Genomic DNA, 15,895 nt, shown 5'->3' on the forward strand with positions numbered 1-15,895 from the left:
GCAGAGAAAGCATTCAGCACAGCCAGTTCCTGTGTCACACCCAATGAGTCCAGGTTATCCTCCACAAGTGTTGAAAACCTTACATTTGTAAAAATGGATCAAGTTTGGATCAGTGTTGACTTTCATTTACCTATGGCTGATGCCATTTATTACATTGACTAGATCATCTGTGTGCCTGACTCTCTCTTGCCTGTCTTCTACACCAATGCTGATGGCCCAAGCTCATTTAGGCATCTTCATGTCTATCATGTTATCTATACTGTATTACTGCTGTGGCTGGTATTGCTGGTCCCACATTGCCACACATTACATTGTGTGCCTTGTAATAATTGCCCTCCATGCAGCTTATGCTGCTGCACAGCCATGCCAACCAAATATTTCCAAACTGCCCAGCCATACCAACCAAATGTTTCCTAACTGCCCATTGTTTTTATATAGTTAGACTGTACTGCTGTTGCCGGTTCTGCCCTTGCTGGCCTTAAACTGCCAAACATCTCCTTACTTATTATGTCTTAATTCTCTACCATGTGGCTTCTGTAGCTGGTACTGCACAATTATGATTTTGAGGGTACACAAATATGAAACAGCTCCCAATTTAAGACTATTTTTACAGGCTTGCTGACAAGCCATTGCATCTTCAGTCTGACAACAGTTAATCTCTTCCTGCGCCCTAAAAAAAATGGTTTTGATTAAAAAAGCTTTTGTAATTGCTTAATCATTTTAAGAATAACAAGCCTGTTAGAAGTGAAAACATTATCATTTTTTATTTGTAAGAAAAACATTACTGATTTAATTTAAAAAACTCACACCTGTTTTGCTTCCTAAAAAAAGGCTTTTTCTGTGTGCACCACCTGTATATAAACATAAGGCTATGTGCACACGTTGCGGATTGATGTGCGGATTTTTCCGCACTGTTTTTTCAAAATCCGCAGATAAGCCGCACTGCAGATTACCCGCGGATTTAACGTGGTTTTTGTGCGGATTCCTATTGAGGAGCAGGTGTAAACCGCTGAGGAATCCGCACAAAAAATTGACATGCTGCGGAAAAAACAACGCTGCATTTCCGCACGTTTTTTTCTGCAGCATGTGCACTGCGGATTTTGTTTTCCATACGTTTACATGGTACTGTACAACGCATGGAAAACAGCTGCAGATCCACAACGTGTGCACATAGCCTCAGGAAGCCATCTGATGCCTCCAAAAGGGTAAGAGATCATTTTTAAGGGATAATTTTTAGACTTGTTTTCTAGAATGTAAGTAGCCTAACAAATATGATACTGCAGTATGCTGTTAAAAAGATTTTTGATTACCATGTCTCTTAGACATTAAAGCTGTGTTTGCATTAAAGAGCTCAAAAAGGTTCAACTTATTCATTGGAGACCAAATAGTGATATACATGTATTTTCTAGGCAATTAATATATTTTCAGCATTGTGATTTGTGATAAATTTGAATTTCAAAGGATCCATCCAACTCTACAGCCATGCAATACAGTCACTATTGACAGTGTTTAAGAATTCTGTATCCTCTGTATTAGAAGACACATAATTAAGCCAGTGAATAGAAGCATTATAAAGTAAAGCTGCCTTCTGCTTACATTAGGGCTCTCTCCTTTCTGTACCCATCTGCAGGGCTCTCTCCTTTCTGTACCCATCTGTCATTGTTAGTTGACTGTAATTTATATTTGTATTTTGTATGTAGCCCCTTCTCATGTACAGCACCAAGGAATCAATGGTGCTCTAAAAATAAACATTACTAACACGAGCTGGATAAGGAGGAGATTGCAGTTTGGGAAAGGTAAAAATTTTATATGCGGAAGAGGAAGTATGATATGAAGCAAAAGCATACACTGTGTATTACAGGCCTGGGACTGCACTATGGTCAGGGAGTAGTAGGGTCATATATTGGGTTATATGGCTACATTTAGGAGGCTCATATTTCCAGGACTGTATGCGAGTGTATGTGTCTGGCACTGAGTTGGAACTTAGTGGTTCTGTAGATTTTGCAGTATGACGTGCTGTGACTTTATTATCACCCCCTAAACACCCCACACAGTTTGCAGCTGGCTTGCTGGCTTGGGTTATGCGTCTCCTTGCAACAGACAGACAAGGGACATTAAATATCATGTGAAGCCTTTAGTTGCTCACACTGGGGTTTGCCATTAATTTATATGACTATCATTTACATATTACTGTATTATTATGTATGTTTGGCATATCAATGAGGTTTCTAAAATCTGATGTATGGTGTGCTAGCAAGATTCTTAATCTTAAAGAACCTCAATTTTTCTCTCTACCTGAGAGACATCGTTTTCCATAATTGTTTGCTATTTTTGAAGCTAAGGGGAACTGATTTTTTCATATGCCTGAACGTCAAGGTAATCGTAAAAGAACTGTGCTCTGATCTTTTTTTTTTCCTCTTTTCGTGCTCTTTTTACTATGTCTATCAGTTGTCTTAAAGATAACTGAACTTTACCAACTGTTTCTGGATCCATAATCATTATACCAGTGCAATAGAAACCTAGTCCAGTGCTACCTGCATCTGTTTCTATGGGAAACTTGTTACATTCAGATTTATACCACTAGTAATAGGATCTGTAGAAATAACTACGGTATTTAAATAAAACCAATAAATATTGGATGTGTTTATATAAAATTAAATGAAATAACACAGGTCTGCGACTAAAAAGCTGTTTGATTATTCTCATCTAATTTCCATGTATTTTGGTGTGCTGAAAACGAAAAAAATCTTCGACGTCAGGATTTGTCACAAAATGCTAAATTCTCTTCAATTTTAGTATATTTTTCTAAATTTTTGGTATTTTTTTTATCTTAGGGTTTTGAAAGTCAAAATTACTATTATTTAATTCACATCAATGCATTGAAGGTATACAAGATCCTGACTAGAAAAAAATCGTCGGACGAATGCTGAAAGCATTTCAAGCTTTAGCTTACCTGATGAGTTTAAAAGTGCATTTCCTCCATTCCCATAATTACTTAAATTGTCAGAAAACATGATGTCCTATGACAAAACGGAGGTCATTTTCGGATTCAGCGCACTTAAAAACAGAAAGATTACGTGGAATAACCAAAACAGCTCTTGAAAAAATTTTTGTTGCAGACCTGTGTAATGAATGTATTCACTTTTGAATCTTTTCTGCCTTTGACCACTGCAGTTACCATTAATGCTTTAACCATCCTAATCAACTATTAATATTAGGCATCAAAATCGTACCTACAATAGGCTATCATCTCATATACAGATCACCATAGGTATTGAGGTTAATACTTTCTCTTGCTTAGGACATTTTAATTAGAAGTGTCTACTTTTAACTCTTCTTGAATTGTGTTAAACTTCTACGTTGAAAGTGATGTGTGCCGATTATATTACGACCCTCCAAAACAAACACGCTCTATCTTGTGTGTATATATTGTACTTACTCTATACATAAATGTGCGGTATATAATATGCAGAAATAATGATTTGATATATACAATGAATATACTATGCTCTATGAATCATTTGATTGCCAATCAAGAAAACGCCATTATGCTGCTTAGTTAGCATTACCATAGTTTAGTTGATCTTCAATAAGGTAGAAGGCTTATTTTTGGCTTTATTATGGGGTCCTATTAAAATTTTCCAACCTCATTAAAATATTAAAATTTGCCAGCCTCGATAATCTCATTAATGCCAGAAAATGTTATCATTTCCTGACGGACAGAGGCTGACTGCCAAGACAGCCAGTTATCTGAAGAATAATGGGGCCATGCTGCAGTTTCCTCCAGTTAGAAGATCTTGAATAAATAGCCTGAATATCATTGATTGTATGAAAACATAATGGTCAATTGTAAAGCCCAAAGCTGTTAAAGGCATGTAAAAAACAATCACAATTTAGGGAAATTCTTTAAAAATTGTTGTTTTAGTCCAAACCGGTGTGGTTTGCCGTGAGTTTCCTTTCTGTAGCACACTCAAGTTTTCTAAGAAGAAAGAGAGCAATTTTTAAGAGCACATAGCAGCTTCATCCTCAAACAGGCTGTTTTGTTTCTTTATTCAAGCTCTTTCTGGAGGCTAGTAAAGGAAATGATGTTGCAAAGCACAAGTCAGAAGCTGTCTATATTTTCCTCTTTCTTAGAAGTGTAAAGATCCCCGACTTGAGAAGATGAAAATAACATTTGGTCTGTTTCTCCTGCACATGCTTAAAAGTAAGATTTTATTTATTCCGTTTTCCAATTTTACTACATTTCTGAATAATATTAATTCTACAGAAAAAGTTGAAAGATATTTTCTACGTTTTGTATTTTGATTTCTAGCTGTTCATCTCCAAGAAATGGTAGATACCACATTAATACTCAGAAGGACAATAACTTTGGACTGCAAGTATTCCGGCAATAATACCATCATGCAACTTCACTGGGCTAAGGTCAATGGATCGTCAGAGGAAGCAATGTGTTCTGTTCACAAAAGTTATGGGAAATATATTTCACCAAAATACATGAGCAGACTGTCATTTGTACTTGAGAATTCCTCATCAGATCTATCCATAACACTGTGGGAAACCTCAGATGCGGACATTGGGATCTATGTCTGCTACGTGGTTGTGTATCCGACCGGAACACTAAAAAAAGTAATAGCAGTGCAAGCAGGTAAGATTGGTTTTCTTTACAGTACTATGGTAACACTGGGGTAAACTACAGCATCATTTTTTATGTTCCGTTGCTGTATATTTGTGTGGAACTCTTTGCCATTTTGCAATAAGAAAATAACATGGATCTACTGGTTGACAGTCATTTATTCCATACAGCAAATGAATGACTACACTTTTTTGCAAATTGAGTCCCACCTTTTTTTATTTTCTCAATATTAATACCAATTTTACATGATTTCTTTTAAGGAGATTGTCCAATGATAGCTTGTGGATTAGAGGGGTCCGACCATTATGATCTGCACACATAGGCAGAATATTGAACTTTTATCCTTGTTGGAATGGAGCGTCAGTGCACATGCTTAACCCCTGGCCGGTTCACTATTAGACTGATGAGCATTGTGCTCGGCTTATTCCCACAGCCCTACAGTGAATGAATGGAGTTGTGGTCGGGCTTCTGATCTGCTCACCCATTTAATAAGATGGATTAAAGTCACCCATCATGGACAAAAATCCCCCCATCATGGACAAAAATCCCTCCATCATGGACAAAAATCCCCCCATCGGACGATTGATACAGTCCCCAAAGGTAGCACACCCACCTATTAGTAAGTTATCATCTATTATATCAATACGCGCTGTGAGAACTCTTTGGTGCTGGTCATGTGACCGTAAGTATATGATTTGCATACTTCCAACCATGGTCCAATTATATGGTGTCTGGCCTCGCTTAATACACTCGCAATTAGCGAGACCGCGCCAATCTAGTTGACACATCACGTGTATGCAAATTACATAGTTACAGTCACGTGCCATCAGCACAGGAGAATTTTCACAGATTTTTTTTTTTTTTTACAACATTCATTGTACAGTAAAATTGAACCTGTGTCTTTATTCTTTAAGTCATAACAATTATTATTATTGCCGTATTTTAGTATTTAAAAATAAATTCAGAACCAATCAAAATTTGGCTTGTGCTGCCATTTTCGGATGATTGCAGCTTCCAGTCTCCCATAAACACTATAAAAGCCAGTAAAAAAAAAAAAAATTTTAAAAATATTAAAAAAATGTTTAAAGTTCAAATCACCCACCTTTGCCCTATTCAAAATATAACAATTAAAAAAATAAAAATACGGTACACATATTTGCTACCTTCGCATTCAGAATCGCCTGGTCTATCAAAATATAAAAATAATTAATCCCATCAATTAACAGCATAGTGAGAAAAAAAATCAAAACTCCAGAGTAACTTTTTTTTGGTCTTCACAACATTGGAATAATATGCAATAACAGGCGATCAAAACATCTACCCCATAATGGTATCAATAAAAAGCGCCAGCTCAGGGTGGAAAAAATTAGCCCTCACCCAGACCCAGATCACGAAAAATGGGAGCGCTCTGGGTCTTCGAAAATCGGCCACTGTTTTAAAGGGGTTTTTTTGGACAAACTTTGCATTTTTTTCACCGCTTAAATAAAAAAGAACCAAGACATGTTTGGTATCCACAAACTCATAATGACCTGGAGAATCATATTGGCCGGTCAGTTTTAGCATTTAGTGAATAGGGTAAAAAAAAAAAAACAATTGTGAAATTGCACTATTTTTTGCAATTTCACTGCACGTTAAATTTTTTCCCCATTTTCTAGTACACTATATGGAAACATCAATGGTGTTTTTCAAAAGTACAACTTTTACCACAGTACCACAAATAACAAGCCCTCACATGACCATATTGATGGAAAAAGATAAAAGTTATGGCTCTGGGAAGAAGGGGAGCAAAAAACAAAAACTCAAAAATGGAAAAATCCCAAGGTGGTGAAGGGATTAAACTGATGAGATCAGAGGTAGCTCCAGTCGCATCGACCTCTCTCAGGTGCTGGCTATGTAAGAGTCAGCACTCACACTGCATGGAGTAAGCTCAGGTCATGTTGGTACACGTCCGTTGTACATGTTTGGTCGCTGTTCCTAAGGGATTAATGGAGACCGTATGTTGCTTATTTAAAAATAGCAATAGCATATGAACAAGAATTACGGATGTGTGAGTGACTATTTCTAATTGGAGTGCTGTTCATGTTTTGTATGGATAACATTCGTACCTATGATAGGCTACGGAGTAATCTACATGTTGAATTATTTCCTCTAACCAAGGGGTTCGCGCAAAAGCACAGAGACTTATCTAATATTGACCCAAGTCTCTAATGCACGTCCATGGATTCTTAAAAAAAAAATCAGACAGCACTCAGATGCCATTTTCTCCATTTTTCACATAGTATTTGATAGAAGCTGCAGAAACTTTTTTCTTTCTTTCCCAAAAAAAAAACATGACTTGAACCAAATCTGATTAAACTTTAAACTCTGAGTAAACACAATGATTAAACTCGGATGAGAAAATAACTAACATCTGAATGAGAATTAAAGTGAACCAGTCATTAGTTCCATTAATTTGCCATGCCCTAAACTAATGGAATGTATGTAAAGGTGTTTTAACACATGGGAAGAAGGAATCAATATCACCATTACACACTGAATGGGAAACCACTGGGTAAATCTGACAGGGAGAAGGACTTGGGGATCCTAGTTAATGATAAACTTATCTGGAGTAGCCAGTGCCAGGCAGCAGCTGCCAAGGCAAACAGGATCATGGGGTGCATTAAAAGAGGTCTGGATACACATGATGAGAGCATTATACTGCCTCTGTACAAATCCCTAGTTAGACCGCACATGGAGTACTGTGTCCAGTTTTGGGCACCGGTGCTCAGGAAGGATATAATGGAACTAGAGAGAGTACAAAGGAGGGCAACAAAATTAATAAAGGGGATCGGAGAACTACAATACCCAGATAGATTAGCGAAATTAGGATTATTTAGTCTAGAAAAAAGACGACTGAGGGGCGATCTAATAACCATGTATAAGTATATAAGGGGACAATAGAAATATCTCGCTGAGGATCTGTTTATACCAAGGAAGGTGACGGGCACAAGGGGGCATTCTTTGCGTCTGGAGGATAGAAGGTTTTTCCACCAACATAGAAGAGGATTCTTTACTGTTAGGGCGGTGAGAATCTGGAATTGCTTGCCTGAGGAGGTGGTGATGGCGAACTCAGTCGAGAGGTTCAAGAGAGGCCTGGATGTCTTCCTGGAGCAGAACAATATTGTATCATACAATTATTAGGTTCTGTATAAGGACGTAGATCTGGGGATATATTATGATGGAATATAGGCTGAACTGGATGGACAAATGTCTTTTTTCAGCCTTATTAACTATGTTGCTATGTTACTATGTTAATGCTTATTAAATCGAATCAAACAAAAATGAAGGACACCACTAGATGAAAAGGGATCACCCTGTACATACCATGAATAACCATGTTAAAAGAAAGAGAAAAAAAGAAATATTTGACAAAGCTTAAGTCCAGCCTAAATGCCAACTTTAACAGAAAGCCTACTAATAAAGATTTCTGATTTAATGTAATGCAGTGCTGCTGTGTGACAAAAAATACAGAGCGCCAAAACACACTAAACATCTAAATTAAATAGACATAGTATATAGACATAAACTTGATGAGTAACAAAAATAAAATACTAGAACAAATTCAAATGCAGTTGCCCTTGCACAAATGAGAAAAGAATGCCACTAGAAAATATGCAAAAAGTGGAAAAAATAAATTGATAAATGTAGCATACAACCAGCACAACCAGGGAATCATTAGTTGGATCAAAAGATAAAGATGTGGAGACCACCTGTATTAAAATCAAAGCAGCAAAAAGGGTGACATACTTAAGGTACCGTCACACATAACGATATCGTTAACGATATCGTTGCAATGTCACGCTTTTGGTGACGTAGCAACGATCCCGCTAACGATCTCGTTATGTGTGACAGCGACCAACGATCAGGCCCCTGCTGGGAGATCATTGGTCGTTGGGGAATGATCAGGACCATTTTTTGGTCGCTGATCACCCGCTGTCATCGCTGGATCGGCATGTGTTCACTTGTAAGAAGGGTAACTATCGGGTTACTAAGCGCAGGGCCGTGCTTAGTAACCCGATATTTACCCTGGTTACCATTGTAAAAGTTAAAAAAAAAAAAAAAAGTACATACTCACATTCTGATGTCTGTCACGTCCCCCGGCGTCCACAGGGTTAAAACTGTTTTCAGCAGGAGCGCTGCTAATGCACGCGCTCCGGCCGAGAGTTTCCCTGCACTGTGTCAGCGCCGGTCGTAAAGCAGAGCACAGTGGTGACATCACTGCTGTTACTGCCGGCGCTGACACATTCAGTGCAGGGAAACTCTCGGCAGCAGCGCGTGCATTAGCAGCGCTCCTGCCAAAAGCAGTTTTAACCCTGTGGACGCCGGCGGGGGGACGTGACAGACAGCAGAATGTGAGTATGTAGTGTTTTTTTTTTACTATTACAATGGTAAACAGGGTAAATATCGGGTTACTAAGCGCGGCCCTGCACTTAGTAAACCGATGTTTACCCTGGTTACCCAGGTGCTGCAGGGGGACTTCGGCATCGCTGAAGACAGTTTCAACGATGCCGAAGTCGTTCCCCGGATCGTTGGTCGCCGGAGAGAGCTGTCTGTGTGACAGCTCCCCAGCGACCACACAATGACTTACCAACGATCACGGCCAGGTCGTATCGCTGGTCATGATCGTTGGAAAGTTGTTCATTGTGAAGGTACCTTAAATGTGTGGCTTCATCAGGAGCTTAATGGCAATACGTGTGGGCTGAACTGGGGGACCCTGGTGGACTGGGAGTCCCAGAAGACATAGTTATGGATATGCATGAATTCCTGAGTTTTACCCCATTAATTCCTGAGCAATGGCATACCCGCTATAAAGATAGAGAGGGCAGATGATGATAGGCAGATGTTTTTATGCTGAACTTCTCATAGTTGATATAGAGCCCTGGTGAAACCTTTGCTACTTTACTTTGAGATCCCATACCAGAAAGTTACCAGAAACGTTCCAGATGAAATAACTGAAGGACTTTCCTTTGTACAGGAACACAATTATCTGTCCACCTAAAATTCACAAGACATTTAGAAATAGTATTATCTAATATCAAGTTCTAGAACATGCTTACAGGTATAAATGGACTAAGAAAAATTTGCCATTAAATCAGGGAATTTTGACGCAAAACTGAAAGTCCCATATCATCCTCAGTCGCATCAAACAGGGACATTATCGAGATTGGTTGATAATTGTGATTGACCACTAGCAACTAGCTAACTGTCACTATATCAGTGGTTGTATCCATGGATACCTAAGGTCCTGCATTGAGGAAACAGACATAGCAAATCAGAAAACTATACTACATTTCTAATTGGAGTTATTTGCTAATGTTATTATTATTACACATACTAGATATTGGGATAGGATTTTGGAGATGGGAATACCTATTTAGCAACAATTATATACAATAGCAAAAAAAATTGTGGTGACTTCTTCATCTCGTCTCCTTATTTTTACAGTGAGCATTATGCTGTAAAAGTGACCTGACAATGAGTCTTTGGGTCAGTACAATTTATAGAAATACCAAACTTGCATAGTTTTTTTAAGTGGTTAACTCCTTCCCTACATGCGCTGTACTAGTATGGCGCATGTCGGGTCCCCTGCTTTGATGTGGGCTCCGGCGCTGAGCCCACCTCAAAGTCGAGTATGTAAACTTTTGAGCACAACTGTGTATAATATATATATATATATATATATATATATATATATATACACACACACACAATCTGAAATAGTTGTAGTTTGAAACAATTTTTTACAGTATATTTACTTAACTTTTCCATGACGTTTGCATCAAAGAATAAGCTGTGAAATTGAGTTTATCCTATTCGTTTATTCTTTTTACAAAGCATTTTAAAGAATGTTCATTGCACGGTTGGTTTTATGAATGTCTAATTAAAAAGTAAAATGGCTGCACAATTATACTTATGATAAATTACCAACTGTGGTTTCTGTTTTTGTACACTTGCTGATATTTTTAAGGGATTTTTGTTTAGACTATGATAAGTGATAGTATTTTTGCTGAAATGATCAGAAAAACAAGTAAAGCTTTAGTCCTTCTTCGAAATTTCACAAGAACTGTAATAACTGGCATTAGCTCTGCACCATGCCACAGTGAAGAAAACATACATTTATGTGAGCAGTTGTTCTGTTTTTCCTAATGCAAAATACAGTGTATGATAAAGTAGTTTGTACAGAATAATTGGATACAGATCTACAAAGAAATTGAATTTCTAAGGAAAAGCATCAAGAATGATTTAGGAGGTGAGGTGTAAATTACAAGTGTTACAGAACTTCATAAAGAAAAGGGATTGTTTAATTATAAAAATAAATACATTTCTCTGTTAATTTTTCTTAGGTTCTCATATTAGCTAATAGATGGATTTCTGCGTAAATTGATTAATTATTTTAATTTATAAGTTATTTATTTTATGTAATGCCCAAAAAATATGGATATTTTTATATTACATTAATTTCCTTACTTTCACACTATACTAGAATTTTATTAGATTAGAAAAGGTCTGTGTTTCTATTTTTTCTCAGGAGCAGCTCCGCTGAGTGGTATTGCGGCACCATTTAAGGCTGAATTCTATGACTTATACACCGATGACTTATTTTTTAGGTCTTAGGATAGGTTATAGGTGTCAATACTTGGGAGGGTCCAACATCTGGCACTGCCACCCATCAGCTATTTGGAAATCCCATTGCAGCAAGATGTATGCCCAGAACATTAGTGAACAGAGTCAATACAGTATGGCACCATAAACGTTTCAGTGGCTGTTCTCAGATTTTGCAGCTCAGCTCATATTTAAGTGAACAGGAGCTGATCTACAGTATCTAAGAACAATCACTCTTAGCTCAAAATTCTTTGAAAGTGTAAAAGAGACAGGGTTTTCCTACACAATTTACTAAACTTATAGTTACCAAAGGAGGAACTCTCCCTACACCTCTATTGAGGTCCGATATCAACTATTAATGCCAAAATTGACTACTAATAATTAATATCCACTTAATACCACAACGTTATCTTTACCTTATACTATACACTAACTGTTATCTATTCCTTATGCTATATACTAACTGAGACAAAACAGTGTATCAATAAATATATATATACAGTTAGGTCCATATATATTTGGACCGAGACAACATTTTTCTAATTTTGGAATATAGACATTACCACAATGAATTTTAAACAAAACAATTCAGATGCAGTTGAAGTTCAGACTTTCAGCTTTCATTTGAGGGTATCCACATTAAAATTGGATGAAGGGTTTAGGAGTTTCAGCTCCTTAACATGTGCCACCCTGTTTTTAAAGGGACCAAAAGTAATTGGACAATTGACTCCAAGGCTATTTCATGGACAGGTGTGGGCAATCCCTTTGTTATATCATTCTCAATTAAGCAGATAAAAGGCCTGGAGTTGATTTGAGGTGTGGTGCTTGCATTTGGAAGGTTTTGCTGTGAAGTAAACATGCGGTCAAAGGAGCTCTCCATGCAAGTGAAACAAGCCATCCTTAAGCTGTGAAAACAGAAAAAACCCATCCGAGAAATTGCTACAATATTAGGAGTGGCAAAATCTACAGTTTGGTACATCCTGAGAAAGAAAGAAAGCACTGGTGAACTCATCGATGCAAAAAGACCTGGCGCCCACGGAAGACAACAGTGGTGGATGATCGCAGAATAATCTCCATGGTGAAGAGAAACCCCTTCACAATAGCCAACCAAGTGAACAACACTCTCCAGGAGGTCGGTGTATCAATATCCAAATCTACCATAAAGAGAAGACTGCATGAAAGTAAATACAGAGGGTTCACTGCATGGTGCAAACCACTCATAAGCATCAAGAATAAAAAGGCTAGACTGGACTTTGCTAAAAAACATCTAAAAAGCCAGCACAGTTCTGGAAGAACATTATTTGGACAGATGAAACCAAGATCGACCTCTACCAGAATGATGGAAAGAGAAAAGTATGGCGAAGGCGTGGTGCAGCTCATGATCCAAAGCATACCACATCATCTGTAAAACACGGCGGAGGCAGTGTGATGGCTTGGGCATGCATGGCTGCCAGTGGCACTGGGTCACTAGTGTTTATTGATGATGTGACACAGGACAGAAGCAGCCGAATGAATTCTGAGGTATTCAGAAACATACTGTGTGCTCAGATCCAGCCAAATGCAGCAAAACTGATTGGTCGTCGTTTCATACTACAGATGGACAATGACCCAAAACATAAAGCCAAAGCAACCCAGGAGTTTATTAAAGAAAAGAAGTGGAATATTCTTGAATGGCCAAGTCAGTCACCTGATCTCAACCCAATTGAGCATGGATTTCACTTGTTAAAGACTAAACTTCAGACAGAAAGTCCCACAAACAAACAGCACTGAAAACCACCGCAGTGAAGGCCTGGCAGAGTATCAAAAAGGAGGAAACACATCGTCTGGTGATGTCCATGAGTTCAAGACTTCAGGCAGTCATTGCCAACAAAGGGTTTTCAACCAAGTACTAGAAATGAACATTTTATTTAAAATAATTGAATCTGTCCAATTACTTTTGGTCCCTTTAAAAACAGGGTGGCACATGTTAAGGAGCTGAAACTCCTAAACCCTTCATCCAATTTTAATGTGGATACCCTCAAATGAAAGCTGTAAGTCTGAACTTCAACTGCATCTGAATTGTTTTGTTTAAAATTCATTGTGGCAATGTCTATAACCAAAATTCTAAAAATGTTGTCTCTGTCCAAATATATATGGACCTAACTGTATATATAAGTATATATATATATATATATATATATATATATATATATATATATATATATACACAGTACAGACCAAAAGTTTGGACCCACCTTCTCATTTAAAGATTTTTCTGTATTTACATGACTATGAAAATTGTAAATTCACACTGAAGGCATCAAAACTATGAATTAACACATGTGGAATTATACACTTAACATAAAAAGTGTGAAACAACTGAAATTATGTCTTATATTCTATGTTCTTCAAAGTAGCCACCTTTTGCTTTGATGACTGATTTGCACACTCTTGGCATTCTCTTGATGAGCTTCAAGAGGTAGTCACCAGGAATGGTTTTCACTTCACAGGTGTGCCCTGTCAGGTTTAATAAGTGGGATTTCTTGCCTTATAAATGAGGTTGGGACCATCAGTTGTGTTGTGCAGAAGTCTGGTGAATACACAGCTGATAGTCCTACTGAATAGACTGTTAGAATTTGTATTATGGCAAGAAAAAAGCAGCTAAGCAAAGAAAAACGAGTGGCCATCATTACTTTAAGAAATGAAGGTCAGTCAGTCCGAAACATTGGGCAAACTTTGAAAGTGTCTCCAAGTGCAGTGGCAAAAACCATCAAGCGCTAGAAAGAAACTGGCTCACATGAGGACCGCCCCAGGAAAGGAAGACCAAGAGTTACCTCTTCTTCTGAGGATAAGTTTATCCAATTCACCAGCCTCAGAAATCGCAGGTTAACAGCAGCTCAGATTAGAGACCAGGTCAATGCCACACAGAGTACTAGCAGCACACACATCTCTACAACAACTGTTAAGAGGAGACTTTGTGCCGCAGGCCTTCATGGTAAAATAGCTTCTAGGAAACCACTGCTAAGGACAGGAAACAAGCAGAAGAGACTTGTTTGGGCTAACGAACCCAAGGAATAGACAGTAGACCAGTGGAAATCTGTGCTTTGGTCTGAGGAGTCCTAGTTTGAGATCTTTGGTTCCAACCACCGTGTCTTTGTGCGACTCAAAATAGGTGAACGGATGGACTCTACATGCCTGGTTCCCACCTTGAAGCATGGAGGAGGAGGTGTGATGGTGTGGGGGTGCTTTGCTGGTGACACTGTTGGGGATTTATTCAAAATTGAAGGCATACTGAACCAGCATGGCTACCACAGCATCTTGCAGCGGCATGCTATTCCATCCGATTTGCATTTTGTTGGACAATCATTTAATTTTCAACAGCACAATGACCCCAAACACACCTCCAGGCTGTGTAAGGGCTATTTGACCAATTAGGAGAGTGATGGGGTTCTACGCCAGATGACCTGGCCTCCACAGTCACCAGACCTGAACCCAATCGAGATGGTTTGGGGAGAGCTGGACTGCAGAGTGAAGGCAAAAGGGCCAACAAGTGCTGAGCATCTCTGGGAACTCCTTCAAGATTGTTGGAAGACCATTCTCAGAGACTACCTCTTGAAGCTCATCGAGAGAATGCCAAGAGTGTGCAAAGCAGTCATCAAAGCAAAAGGTGGCTACTTTTGAAGGACCTAGAATATAAGACATAATTTCAGTTGTTCACATTTTTTCTTTAAGTATATAATTCCACATGTGTTAATTCAAAGTTTTGATGCCATCAGTGTGAATGTACAATTTTCGTAGTCCTGAAAATACAGAAAAATCTTTAAATGAGAAGGTGTGTCCAAACTTTTGGTCTGTACTGTATATATATATACACAATATACGGATATTACAACTCTATTACAGTAATATCACTACAGTATACAGTGATATCCCAACAGTATCACACAGTAATAACCAACACTAACCAGTAATATCACAGCAATCAACTGCCTGATTACTCAAATCATAGTAACATAGTAACATATAGTTAGTAAGGCCGAAAAAAGACATTTGTCCATCCAGTTCAGCCTATATTCCATCATAATAAATACCCAGATCTACGTCCTTCTACAGAACGTAATAATTGTATGATACAATATTGTTCTGCTCCAGGAAGACATCCAGGCCTCTCTTGAACCCCTCGACTGAGTTCGCCATCACCACCTCCTCAGGCAAGCAATTCCAGATTCTCACTGCCCTAACAGTAAAGAATCCTCTTCTATGTTGGTGGAAAAACCTTCTCTCCTCCAGACGCAAAGAATGCCCCCTTGTGCCCGTCACCTTCCTTGGTATAAACAGATCCTCAGCGAGATATTTGTATTGTCCCCTTATATACTTATACATGGTTATTAGATCGCCCCTCAGTCGTCTTTTTTCTAGACTAAATAATCCTAATTTCGCTAATCTATCTGGGTATTGTAGTTCTCCCATCCCCTTTATTAATTTTGTTGCCCTCCTTTGTACTCTCTCTAGTTCCATTATATCCTTCCTGAGCACCGGTGCCCAAAACTGGACACAGTACTCCATGTGCGGTCTAACTAGGGATTTGTACAGAGGCAGTATAATGCTCTCATCATGTGTATCCAGACCTCTTTTAATGCA

At 38.3% G+C, this 15,895-nt stretch overlaps 1 protein-coding gene across 1 annotated transcript in view; it reads left to right on the forward strand.

Moving 5' to 3' along the window:
• The first annotated feature begins 4,111 nt into the window (after nucleotides 1-4,111).
• Nucleotides 4,112-15,895, forward strand: part of CD226 (CD226 molecule) — a 126,503-nt gene continuing 114,719 nt past the window's right edge. Inside the window, exons 1-2 of the mRNA XM_069728941.1 lie at nucleotides 4,112-4,204; nucleotides 4,313-4,645. Coding sequence (XP_069585042.1) covers nucleotides 4,162-4,204; nucleotides 4,313-4,645 — 376 coding nt within the window. The 5' untranslated portion in view covers nucleotides 4,112-4,161. The remainder of the gene's footprint in view (nucleotides 4,205-4,312; nucleotides 4,646-15,895) is intronic.

The sequence above is a fragment of the Ranitomeya imitator genome, chromosome 6, assembly GCF_032444005.1.
Source record: "Ranitomeya imitator isolate aRanImi1 chromosome 6, aRanImi1.pri, whole genome shotgun sequence".
In the NCBI taxonomy this organism is placed as follows: Eukaryota; Metazoa; Chordata; class Amphibia; order Anura; family Dendrobatidae; genus Ranitomeya; species Ranitomeya imitator.